The sequence below is a fragment of the Eutrigla gurnardus genome (assembly GCF_963514095.1).
Source record: "Eutrigla gurnardus genome assembly, chromosome: 5".
NCBI lineage: Eukaryota > Metazoa > Chordata > Actinopteri > Perciformes > Triglidae > Eutrigla > Eutrigla gurnardus.
The window spans coordinates 31,736,444-31,748,597 of record NC_139919.1 but is presented as its reverse complement, the minus strand read 5'-3'; the positions used below and the strand labels follow the sequence as shown (position 1 = coordinate 31,748,597).

The 12,154-nt window shown below is 44.4% G+C and overlaps 1 protein-coding gene across 1 annotated transcript in view; it reads left to right on the top strand.

The window, feature by feature from the left end:
• Positions 1-12,154, top strand: part of abca1b (ATP-binding cassette, sub-family A (ABC1), member 1B) — a 57,429-nt gene that overhangs the window by 34,076 nt on the left and 11,199 nt on the right. Inside the window, exons 20-38 of the mRNA XM_084009841.1 lie at positions 926-1,057; positions 1,153-1,430; positions 1,508-1,728; positions 2,135-2,210; positions 2,292-2,542; positions 2,695-2,746; positions 2,857-2,970; positions 3,273-3,421; positions 3,512-3,636; positions 4,714-4,812; positions 4,914-5,103; positions 5,320-5,414; positions 6,507-6,539; positions 6,635-6,740; positions 6,824-6,898; positions 7,152-7,321; positions 7,977-8,154; positions 8,375-8,490; positions 10,194-10,338. Coding sequence (XP_083865967.1) covers positions 926-1,057; positions 1,153-1,430; positions 1,508-1,728; positions 2,135-2,210; positions 2,292-2,542; positions 2,695-2,746; positions 2,857-2,970; positions 3,273-3,421; positions 3,512-3,636; positions 4,714-4,812; positions 4,914-5,103; positions 5,320-5,414; positions 6,507-6,539; positions 6,635-6,740; positions 6,824-6,898; positions 7,152-7,321; positions 7,977-8,154; positions 8,375-8,490; positions 10,194-10,338 — 2,605 coding nt within the window. The remainder of the gene's footprint in view (positions 1-925; positions 1,058-1,152; positions 1,431-1,507; positions 1,729-2,134; positions 2,211-2,291; positions 2,543-2,694; positions 2,747-2,856; positions 2,971-3,272; positions 3,422-3,511; positions 3,637-4,713; positions 4,813-4,913; positions 5,104-5,319; positions 5,415-6,506; positions 6,540-6,634; positions 6,741-6,823; positions 6,899-7,151; positions 7,322-7,976; positions 8,155-8,374; positions 8,491-10,193; positions 10,339-12,154) is intronic.

Genomic DNA, 12,154 nt, shown 5'->3' with positions numbered 1-12,154 from the left:
GTACAGGTAGTGGTACAGGTAGTGGTACAGGTACATGTAGTGGTACAGGTACAGGTAGTAGTACAGATACAGGTAGTGGTACAGGTACAGGTAGTAGTACAGGTGCAGGTAGTGGTACAGGTACATGTAGTGGTACAGGTACAGGTAGTGGTACAGATACAGGTAGTGGTACAGGTACAGGTAGTGGTACAGGTACAGGTAGTAGTACAGGTGCAGGTAGTGGTACAGGTACATGTAGTGGTACAGGTGCAGGTAGTGGTACAGGTACATGTAGTGGTACAGGTACATGTAGTAGTACAGGTGCAGGTAGTGGTACAGGTACATGTAGTGGTACAGGTACATGTAGTAGTACAGGTGCAGGTAGTGGTACAGGTACATGTAGTGGTACAGGTACATGTAGTAGTACAGGTGCAGGTAGTGGTACAGATACATGTAGTGGTACAGGTAGTAGTACAGATACAGGTAGTGGTACAGGTAGTGGTACAGGTACATGTAGTGGTACAGGTACAGGTAGTAGTACAGATACAGGTAGTGGTACAGGTAGTGGTACAGGTACAGGTAGTAGTACAGGTACAGGTAGTGGTACAGGTAGTGGTACAGGTAGTGGTACAGGTACATGTAGTGGTACAGATACATGTAGTGGTACAGGTACAGGTAGTGGTACAGGTACAGGTAGTAGTACAGGTACAGGTAGTAGTACAGGTGCAGGTAGTAGTACAGATACAGGTAGTGGTACAGGTAGTGGTACAGGTAGTAGTACAGGTACAGGTAGTGGTACAGGTAGTGGTACAGGTAGTGGTACAGGTACAGGTAGTGGTGCAGGTACAGGGAGTGGTGCAGGTAAAGGTACAGGTATTGGTACAGGTAGTGTTACAGGGACACCAACAGATCCAGACCATTGATTTAAATAATCTTGTCCCTGCAGGTCCATCCTTACTGGTCTGTTCCCTCCCACCTCTGGTACCGCCTACATCCTGGGCCGAGACATCCGGACTGACCTGAGCGCCATCAGACAGAGTCTGGGAGTCTGTCCTCAACACAACGTCCTCTTCAGCATGTGAGTCCTCCTTCATGATGCTGGAGTGTCTGCATTCATTCAGGGATGGGTGTGTCCCTTTGTTTAACAACCTTATCATGTGACGCCCCCTGCAGGCTTACAGTGGAGGAGCATATCTGGTTCTATGGCCGGCTTAAAGGCCTGTCAGAGCAGCAGGTGAAAGGGGAGATTGAGCAGATCCTGCAGGACACAGGTCTGCCACACAAACGCACCGCCAGGACCAGCGCGCTGTCTGGCGGCATGCAAAGGAAACTCTCTGTGGCTCTGGCATTCGTTGGGGGGTCAAAGGTTGTGATCCTGGATGAGCCCACCGCCGGTGTTGATCCATATGCCCGCAGAGGGATCTGGGATCTGCTACTGAAGTACCGGCAGGGTGAGTTGTACAGATTGGTTGGTATTGGCTATTTTTATTTTCAGCTGGTCTGTTATTTAATTCCTGTCTCCTGTCAGGTCGGACCATCATTCTGTCCACACACCACATGGACGAGGCGGACATCCTGGGAGACCGAATCGCCATCATCTCCCACGGGAAGCTGTGCTGCGTGGGCTCGTCTCTGTTCCTGAAGAACCAGCTGGGGACGGGGTATTACCTGACGCTTGTGAAGAAAGAACCAGAGCCGTCGCTCAGCTCCTGCAGGAACTCCTCCAGCACCGTGTCCTTGACCAAGAAGGTCTCCGCCATACTAAAATACAGTTAGCAGTGTTATGGTGTAGTGTCTGACTGTACAGTGTTATGGTGTAGTGTCTGACTGTACAGTGTTATGGTGTAGTGTCTGACTGTACAGTGTTATGGTGTAGTGTCTCAGTGTACAGTGTTATGGTGTAGTGTCTCAGTGTACAGTGTTATGCTGTAGTGTCTGACTGTACAGTGTTATGGTGTAGTGTCTGACTGTACAGTGTTATGGTGTAATGTCTCAGTGTCTGACTGTGAAGTCTCAGAAGAAGGGTCTCCAGCCAGGCTAACTTTTCTGAGAGATTGTCTAACTGTCTCTCGGTGTAGTATTTTCCAGCAGTGTTGTCCCCCCCCTTATGTACCTGTGTGACACCTGTACTTATCGTTGTGTGATGTGTCATCAGGAGGAGGAGTGTGCTTCGGTCAGCAGCAGTGATGCCGGACTCGGCAGCGAGCATGAAAGTGAAGCTGCTACCATTGGTGAGCTCTCTGGTCCTGCAGACCGTTTGATTTGTTCCCCGTGTTGTTGATCTGATCTGTGTCTCATGTCTCCATCCTCAGAGAATGGCCCCGGGGCGTCCATCTGCCATGTCCCCTTTGTGCCTCCCGAGGTGTCCCTGGTCTCGGATCTGATCCTGTGTCATGTCCCCGCTGCCCGCCTGGTGGAGGACCTCGGACATGAGCTGACCTATGTCCTGCCGTACAGCGCCGCCAAGGACGGAGCTTTTGTAAAGCTCTTCAAAGACCTGGACCTCAAGCTACCGGACCTCGGCATCTCCAGCTACGGAGTGTCTGACACCACGCTGGAGGAGGTGACCTGGTCTTTAGTTCGATGTGATTCAAGTTCCTCGTCCGTCTGTGGCAGCAAACACCATAGAAAGACAAAAACAACGTAATATCTGGAAAGATAGATAATGATACAAAAATAAATGATTATATATTAAATGTTTTTTTGTTTTTGTAGATTTTCCTGAAGGTGGCTGAAGATAACGGAGTGGACACTGAAGTACCCTCAGGTGAGGACTGACCTCTGACCTCTGACAGGGATGTAATCAGCCAAGTCAATGCATACTGTAAGACGTGACGTGTGTTAAAGATCATGTGAAACCCGTGTGTGTGCGTTTAGATGGTACACTTCCTGTTCAGAGGCGGAGGAGGACTCACGCCTTCGGGGGGGGGGACCATCAGAGCTGTCTGAGACCATTAACAGAGGACGACAACGAGTCTGACGGAGATCCTGGTACGTGTTTTTTTTTTCACATCAGATGATTCAAACGGTTTTTGATCAGGCTGAAGCCAGTGGGAACTCCAGAGTGCTTCACAGGTTTTATATACTGTAGATGCTCCAGAAAGATCAAGCTGGTGTTAGCATTCTGCTAGCATGAGCATAGCAGTGGTTTCATTGAAATCATTAACTGACTGCAACCTCCAGTGAATCCCTCAGTGGTTAGAAATCAGTATTAGAATAACAGTAGAAACACATCAGTCACGTTTTGATGGTGTATCAAAATGTGACCTGTGTGGCATCATGTGACCCCCCAGAGTGCAAGGAGACGGATTGGCTGAACTCTACTAATGGTAAAGGATCATATCAGGTGAAAGGTTGGAGTCTGAAGAGGCAGCAGTTTGTAGCTCTGATGTGGAAACGATTTCTTTATGCTCGACGCTCCAGGAAAGGCTTCTTTGCTCAGGTAGGATCCCACCTGCTTCAAATGTTAAATGTAGATTTGTTGACTTTTCTTCTCTTTCTGAATTTGATCTTCAAAATTATATTTTTGCAGATTGTCCTTCCTGCCGTGTTCGTGTGCATTGCTTTGGTCTTCAGTCTCATCGTCCCTCCGTTTGGAAAATATCCCAGTCTGGAGCTGCAGCCTTGGATGTATGAGGACCAGGTGACCTTCATCAGGTGACTGTCACTGCACTAAACTGTCCTAAACCGTCCCATGCTGCGCTAAACCGTCCCACACTGCACTAAACTGTCCTAAACGATCCCACACTGTCCTAAAATGTCCCACGCTGCACTAAACCGTCCCACACTGCACTAAACTGTCCCACACTGTCCTAAACCATCCCACACTGCAAAACGGTAATTACACAGTAATACATAATAATTAAGAAGTAAATATGCATTAATAAACAATCATTACACAGTAATAACGCAGTAATACATAATAAATAAGAAGTGAAGACGCATAAATAAACTGTAAACCAGTAATTACACAGTAATAAAGAAGTAAATACACATTAATAAACAGTAATAAAGTAAATACACAATTATAAACAGTAAACGGGAATTACACAGTAATAAAGACGTAAATACACATTAATAAACAGTAATAACAGTAATACATAATAAATAAGAAGTAAATACGCATTAATAAACAGTCATTACACAGTAATAACAGTAATAAAATAGTGATGCAAAATAAACGAGAAGTAAATACACATTAATAAACTGTAAACCAGTAATTACACAGTAATAAAGTAAATACATAATAAACAGAAATTACACAGTAATACAGAAGTAAAACCTGGCCGGCTGGTACCACCATCGCTGAAATCCACCAAATGTCGCTCAGCAAAGTCCAGACTCTTCTCTAATGTCAGGACAGCAGAGTAATTTGCCATCTTCCGAAAAAGGCTCAAGACTCACCTGTTCAGACTTCACCTCGACTCTACACAGCATGACCCACTAACCCCCCCCCCCCCCCCCCCCCCCCCCCCCCGCCCAAAAAAAAAAACATTACCTATAGCACTCTGATCATAGCACTGTTGCTCTTAAGTACTACTTTACTCAGACAAGGATCTGCACTAAACCGTCCCACACTGTCCTAAACCATCCCACACTGCCCTTAACCGTCCCACGCTGCACTAAACCGTCCCACACTAAACTGTGTATTCTCATATTATATCTCATATTATATTATTAACAGTAGAAACTGCAACACTCAGCTGAGTTAAATGTTGGTGTGTTTGTGTTCAGTGATGACGCTCCTGGAGACGGCAACATGCAGAAGTTATTAAGTGCTTTGCTGGACGCACCAGGCTTTGGGACTCGCTGCATGGATGGACATCCCATCCCGTAAGGAGACATGGCTTCAATCATTTGGTCTAAAAGTGATGTTTGATATGAACTCTTTCAGGATGAGTCTTCCTGTCTGTCTCGTGTTTCCCCGTCCTCAGAGAGGCTCCCTGTACGATGGGCGATGAGGACTGGCAAACGCCTGGCGTCCCAGAGAGCGTCCAGCAGCTGTTCACCTCCACTAACTGGACTATGGAAGATCCGTCTCCGGCCTGTTTCTGCACCTGTGACGGCAAGAAGAAGATGCTGCCAGACTGTCCTGCTGGAGCTGGAGGACTGCCCCCTCCAGAGGTCAGACCACCGGACTCAGACCTGAATGCATCATCATGTCTCAAGTTCTGGTGTCTGTTTTTCTAATTATTTAGAGATAAAATCAAAATCTTTACCCGAATTATTATTCTCTTTATTATTATTACAAACTTAAGAGAGAGAACCAGAAGTATAAGCAGTAGTACTAGTACAATGAAGAGTGTTTTTATAGAGTCGATTGTGTGTGTTGTTGTTCAGATGAAGCTGAGCGCCACAGACTCTGTCCAGAACCTGACAGGAAGAAACATCTCAGACTACCTGGTGAAGACATACGCGCAGATCATCGGCAAGAGGTGGGACACACCGGGAACGCTGTACTGCAGTACATGTACACAGTAAATACACAGTAAACAAGAAGTACACACAGCAATTACACAGTAATAAACACTAAAATATACACTATAATTAAACGGTAATTAAATAAGGTAAGAAGTAAATACACATTCATAAACAGCAAAACAGTAATTACAGTAATAAAGAAGTAAATACACATTCATAAACGGTAATTACACAGTAATACATAATAATTAAGAAGTAAATATGCATTAATAAACAATCATTACACAGTAATAACGCAGTAATACATAATAAATAAGAAGTGAAGACGCATAAATAAACTGTAAACCAGTAATTACACAGTAATAAAGAAGTAAATACACATAAACAGTAATAAAGTAAATACACAATTATAAACAGTAAACGGGAATTACACAGTAATAAAGACGTAAATACACATTAATAAACAGTAATAACAGTAATACATAATAAATAAGAAGTAAATACGCATTAATAAACAGTCATTACACAGTAATAACAGTAATAACATAGTGATGCAAAATAAACAACAAGTAAATACACATTAATAAACTGTAAACCAGTAATTACACAGTAATAAAGTAAATACATAATAAACAGAAATTACACAGTAATACAGAAGTAAAACCTGGCCGGCTGGTACCACCATCGCTGAAATCAAACAAATGTCGCTCAGCAAAGTCCAGACTCTTCTCTAATGTCAGGACAGCAGAGTAATTTGCCATCTTCCGAAAAAGGCTCAAGACTCACCTGTTCAGACTTCACCTGGACTCTACACAGCATGACCCACTAACCCCCCCCCCCCCCCGCCCAAATAAAAAAACCTTACCTATAGGACTCTGATCATAGCACTGTTGCTCTTAAGGTACTATTTTACTCAGACAAGGATCTAACACTTGTTCTATTTTTAGCTCTTACTTTATCAGCAATGATACGTTGTGGTTTCTTTGTTTCTTTCTTTTGACTAATGTACTTATCGTAAGTCGCTTTGGACAAAAGCGTCTGCTAAATGAACTAAATGTAAATACACAGTGCTATTACTTGGTGACTAAATATTTGTCCGTTCACAGTCTGAAGAACAAAGTTTGGGTGAATGAATTCAGGTCAGTCTCTCTTTGATTATTCTTTTCTGCTTTTATTTTGTAAATTGTCATCATTTCCTGATTGTCACATGTTGATGTGGTTCTTCTCTCTGCAGGTACGGAGGCTTCTCATTGGGTGCCAGGAGCACCCAGGTCCTCCCACCGGCTAATGAGATTGATGATGCCATCGAGCGAGTCAGAAAGATCTTTGAGTTACAGAAGGTGAGGAAGGGAGGGAAGGAGGAAGGGAGGGAGGGAGGGAGGGAGGAAGTGTCGGATGTTGACCTGAGGATTGTTTGTTTCAGGGCGCCGCTGCAGATCGATTCCTCGACAGTTTGTCAGGTTTCATCAACGGTTTGGACACAAAGAACAATGTGAAGGTGAGATAAATTAAAGGGCTGAAGAAGACCCTGTTAGGTGGTCAAAAAAGATATAAGAACCCAGGTGTGATCTCCATAGTGTATCACATGATCTCGATCGTGTTTCACACAATGTATTATTATAATTGTTATTTTAAAGACTTTCATTTCGAGACAGAAACATGTGTCACGTCCAATTTATCCTGATGATTGATACGAATGACTAGATTGAATGTGATAATTAATAACAGATGAATATGTCAACTGTCCTCAGATCTGGTTCAATAACAAAGGCTGGCATAGTATCGGAGCCTTCATCAATGTGATGAACAACGGCATCCTGAGAGCCAATCTACCTGAAGGACGAGACGCAGCCGAGTACGGAATCAGAGCCTTCAACCATCCTCTGAACCTGACCAAGGAGCAGCTGTCCCAGGTGGCCCTGTGAGTACACCTGGAAGCAAGTACACCTGGCAGGAAGTACACCTGGCAGGAAGTACACCTGGAAGGAAGTGCACCTGGCAGGATGTACGCCTGGCAGGAAGTAAGCCTGGCAGGAAGTACACCTGGCAGGAAGTACGCCTGGAAGGAAGTGCACCTGGCAGGATTTACGCCTGGAAGGAAGTGCACCTGGAAGGAAGTGCACCTGGCAGGAAGTACACCTGGAAGGAAGTACACCTGGCAGGAAGTACACCTGGCAGGAAGTGCACCTGGCAGGAAGTACACCCGGCAGGAAGTACACCCGGCAGGAAGTACACCTGGCAGGAAGTACGCCTGGAAGGAAGTGCACCTGGCAGGATGTATGCCTGGAAGGAAGTGCACCTGGCAGGAAGAACACCTGGCAGGAAGTACACCTGGCAGGATGTACACCTGGAAGGAAGTGCACCTGACAGGAAGTACACCCGGCAGGATGTACACCTGGCAGGAAGTGCACCTGGCAGGAAGTACACCCGGCAGGAAGTACACCCGGCAGGAAGTACACCTGGCAGGATGTACACCTGGAAGGAAGTACACCTGGAAGGAATTGTGATTCCTACAATTCCTACATTATGGATCATAGTCAGACCTAAATGAAACTTCTCTTTCTCTCTGTCTCCAGGGTAACAACGTCTGTGGACGTCCTGGTGTCCATTTGTGTGATCTTCGCCATGTCCTTTGTCCCGGCCAGCTTTGTGGTCTTCCTCATCCAGGAGCGAGTTAGTAAAGCCAAACACATGCAGTTCATCAGCGGAGTGCAGCCGCTGCTCTACTGGGTGGCCAACTTCATCTGGGACATGGTGAGACTGGGGACGCTGATCTAGACCAGTACCGTCAATCTAGTCTAGTGACATTAATCTAGTCCAGAACCATTTATCTAGTCCAGTAACATTAATCGAGACCATAACATTAATCTCATGATGCAAGGACCAGTTTAACAGTTCAATATTCATTATACCCGAGGTGAGATATGTGCGTATCAGTGTTGTTGATGATTTTGTTGTTTCTCTCTCTGTACAGTGTAACTACGTCGTCCCGGCAACGCTGGTTGTCATCATTTTCATCTGTTTCCAACAAAAGTCCTACGTGTCATCAGCCAACCTGCCGGTGTTGGCTCTGCTGCTGCTGCTCTACGGGTCAGAGACAGTACTACTATTACATACTACGACTAAATAGTACTACTACTACATAGTACTACTACGTAGTGCTACTACACAGATGTGACATAATGATAATAATAATAATAATAATAATAATAATAATAATAATAATAATAATACATTTTATTTGTAATGCACTATTCATTAAGAACGATCTCAAGGTGCTACAGAGTAAAACCAAAATAAAAACAGAATAAAAGCAGGTTTAAGGACGGCACAAAAGGAGCAGAAGTTAACTAAAATGCTTTTTAAAAAAAGGTTTTTAGGCCCTTCGTAAAGGAGTCAATGTTTTGCAAAGCCCTCAGGTGATCAGGGAGGGAATTACATTTACATTTAGGGCATTTAGCAGATGCTTACAACTTACAATGCCGTGAATCCTCTAATATAGGCCCGGGCCTTTATTTACTCAAGCGCATCGCGGCCCAGGCCTTTATTGGAAGGACAGGCCCCTATTTCTCGTTGAGCAAAATGGACTACCAGTAGAATGAATAAAAACCAGATTTTGTGTCTATTTGAACCTATAAAATACTAGGTGCTTCACAGCTGCCATATTACGGTAAACAACGTTTACCTCTTGCCAGTATTGCATGCTTGGTGGGCTGCCACTAGGAGGATGATTGACAGGCGCTCTCCTTCATACAATCACAGTTCATGGCTGCACCTGATTGGACGATCGCTTTCACAGCTGTCCTGTCTGCTCCCGGATTTCAAACCGACCAACATGGCGGCTCGTTTGGAAACTTTCTCTTATTTTACGACAATAATTCACCGAAATGTGTTTCTGAAAACATTTTATGCAAGAAATAAGCTATGCAGTTGCTGAATCTGTCTTTATTTCAGATCGACAATGGTCAGTTTAAAAGTTTTTCGAGAGCTTGCGGGAGGCAGCGCACCATCTCTCGACACTCGGCAAATGCATTGCAGGGCTTCTTACATACCGTAAATCCTCTAATATAGCTTCAGCCAAAATCTCTGTGACGCGAAGGCATTGCACGGCTGACAATGAATGGGAAGCGTGGAAATAACGCTGCCTGTGGACACTTGCCCCGGCCTCCATTAGAGACCGGCCGTCATTTACCTCCGCCGACAGCGAGACCGGCCAATGTTAGAGACCGGCCGGTAATAGAATACAGGCCAGTATTAGAGGATTTACGGTAAGTACATTTGTCGAAATTGCCGATAAAGTAAGAGCTAAAAAACGGAAACAAGTGTTAAAGTAGAAACTGTAAGCAATGATACCTTAAAGGGATAGTTCGGAATTTTGGACATAAGACCTATTTTCCATCTCAACCGGTGTGTTGGAGACGTCTGGAGAAGTTTTCAAGACATTTCATTCAGTTCTTCTAGTTGCTGAGTTTGCTGTGCTATGGCTAGCGCAAGTCAATGGTTCTAGTTAGCATGGCATTAAAAACAGTCTTGCCCACTCCACAGTGCACCCGAGGCAAATCAATTGTATGATGAGAATGTTTGAAATAAAACCAACCTTGCATTTTTAAGGATTTATGTCTCAGCAGCAGCAGCAGCGTGTCATACTTCCTAGTATATATAGTATATATAGCTTGGAGTTTCCAGGACTTTTATTTATGATGCTGGAGTAGAAATGTGACCGAGCTTTGCTAAATGACTTTGAGTAGGCTTTGTTGTTGACGATAGCCCTCTGGTGGTGTTGTTGTTTACAGATGGTCCATCACGCCGCTGATGTACCCCGCCTCCTTCTTCTTCACCATCCCCAGCACGGCGTACGTCGTCCTCACCAGCGTCAACATCCTCATCGGCATCAACGGCAGCATCTCCACCTTCGTCATGGAGCTGTTCGGAAACAACGTGAGCCTGAGACGCACTGCAGTTTTAATCTGACGGTCACAGTTAATCTGCAGCTGTAATCTGACGGTCACAGTTAATCTACAGTTTTAATCTGACGGTCACAGTTAATCTACAGTTTTAATCTGACGGTCACAGTTAATCTGCAGCTGTAATCTGACGGTCACAGTTAATCTGCATCTTTAATCTGACGGTCACAGTTAATCTGCAGCTGTAATCTGACGGTCACAGTAAATCTACAGTTTTAATCTGACGGTCACAGTAAATCCACAGTTTTAATCTGACGGTCACTGTAAATCTACAGTTTTAATCTGACGGTCACAGTTAATATGCATTTTTAATCTGACGGTCACAGTTAATCTGCAGTTGTAATCTGACGGTCACAGTTAATCTGCAGTTTTAATCTGACGGTCACAGTTAATCTGCAGCTGTAATCTGATAATCTGAGAGTTAATTTGAAGATCAGAATTTAACTTCACTAATTCTTTCTTTTTTTATCAAATATTTATTTAACACAAACAAATAATGATGTACAGCCACTGAACATACCGTTACATCAAATCAACCCCCCCCCCCCCCACCCCACATACATAGAATGAAAAATAAATAAAATAAAACAAAAATAGAATCAGGACAAAGCGGCTAAAGTAAACAACAAAAGGGGGAAAAAACAAACAAACAAACCGAGAGGGGACTCGTGGAGCAGTTAATAAATAGCTATTGAGTAATTCAAGATGCGTGAAGCAAGTGGTTCAGACACACCACGGACCACAAGCATCAGAGTGAGCCCTTCAGTGCTTCAGCCGTAGTGAGCCACATATTCACATTCGCCTCTTTGGCCCCATTTATACGGGCCGTCGACAGCTCCATATACGTAACATCAAGAAAAGTTCAAACCCACTGTCTGATGGTCAAAGTGTGGGGGGGCTTCCATCGTACTGCGATCATTTTCTTAGCAGCTGTTAAACCTGCCAACATCACACGTTTCTGACGATCAGGGACTTGAAGTGCCGAAAGATCATTTAATAATAACACTGGTATTGTCACAGGCACTGTCTCCGATATGAGTGTTGTCAGCTCAGTGGCCACACCCTGCCAAAAACGCGCCACAGGGGGGCACTCCCACATCATGTGAAGGAAAGTGCCAGTGGCTTTTAATGTACACAGGGTGCATGAGGGATCATTAATAACTTTCATAAAATGTAGTTTACGAGGGGTCAGGTAGGTCCTGTGTATAAAATTATGATGAATCTGCTGGTGGTCAGGATTTCGTGAGGCGAGTTTGATATTGACCCACACCTTGTCCCAATCAAAATCCTGATCCAACCCAGGGACATCACCCCTCCATAACCTGTCTACTGGGAGCATTTTGTAGGTGGCCTCAAGCAAGTGTAAATATAGAGTGGATACCATACCCCTCGCAGCTCTTTTAGTAAGAATCAACTCGTGAAGTGGATGTGTAGGCAGTGGGTGCTGCCACGGTACCCCGTGTGCTTTAAGGGCTGCTCTCAGCTGTAAATAAAAAAAGAAGGAGGTGCCTGGCAGATTGAAGCTATTCTTAATGTCTTGAAAGGAACGTAAACCATCCAAGCCAAAAATGTCACCCAAAAACTGTATCCCTCCCTTTTCCCACTGAGAGAAGTTGACAGGTCTCCCCCCGATCAGTAAACCTTTATTATTAAAAATTGGAGACTGCATGTGCCATCTGCAAGATATATTACAAATCCTTTCCACTGAGCGCCAGACCTGGATCAGATAAGTCACAATGGGACCGAAACGTAATTGACTCTGTCTAACAGAGATATTCGCAAATAAAACA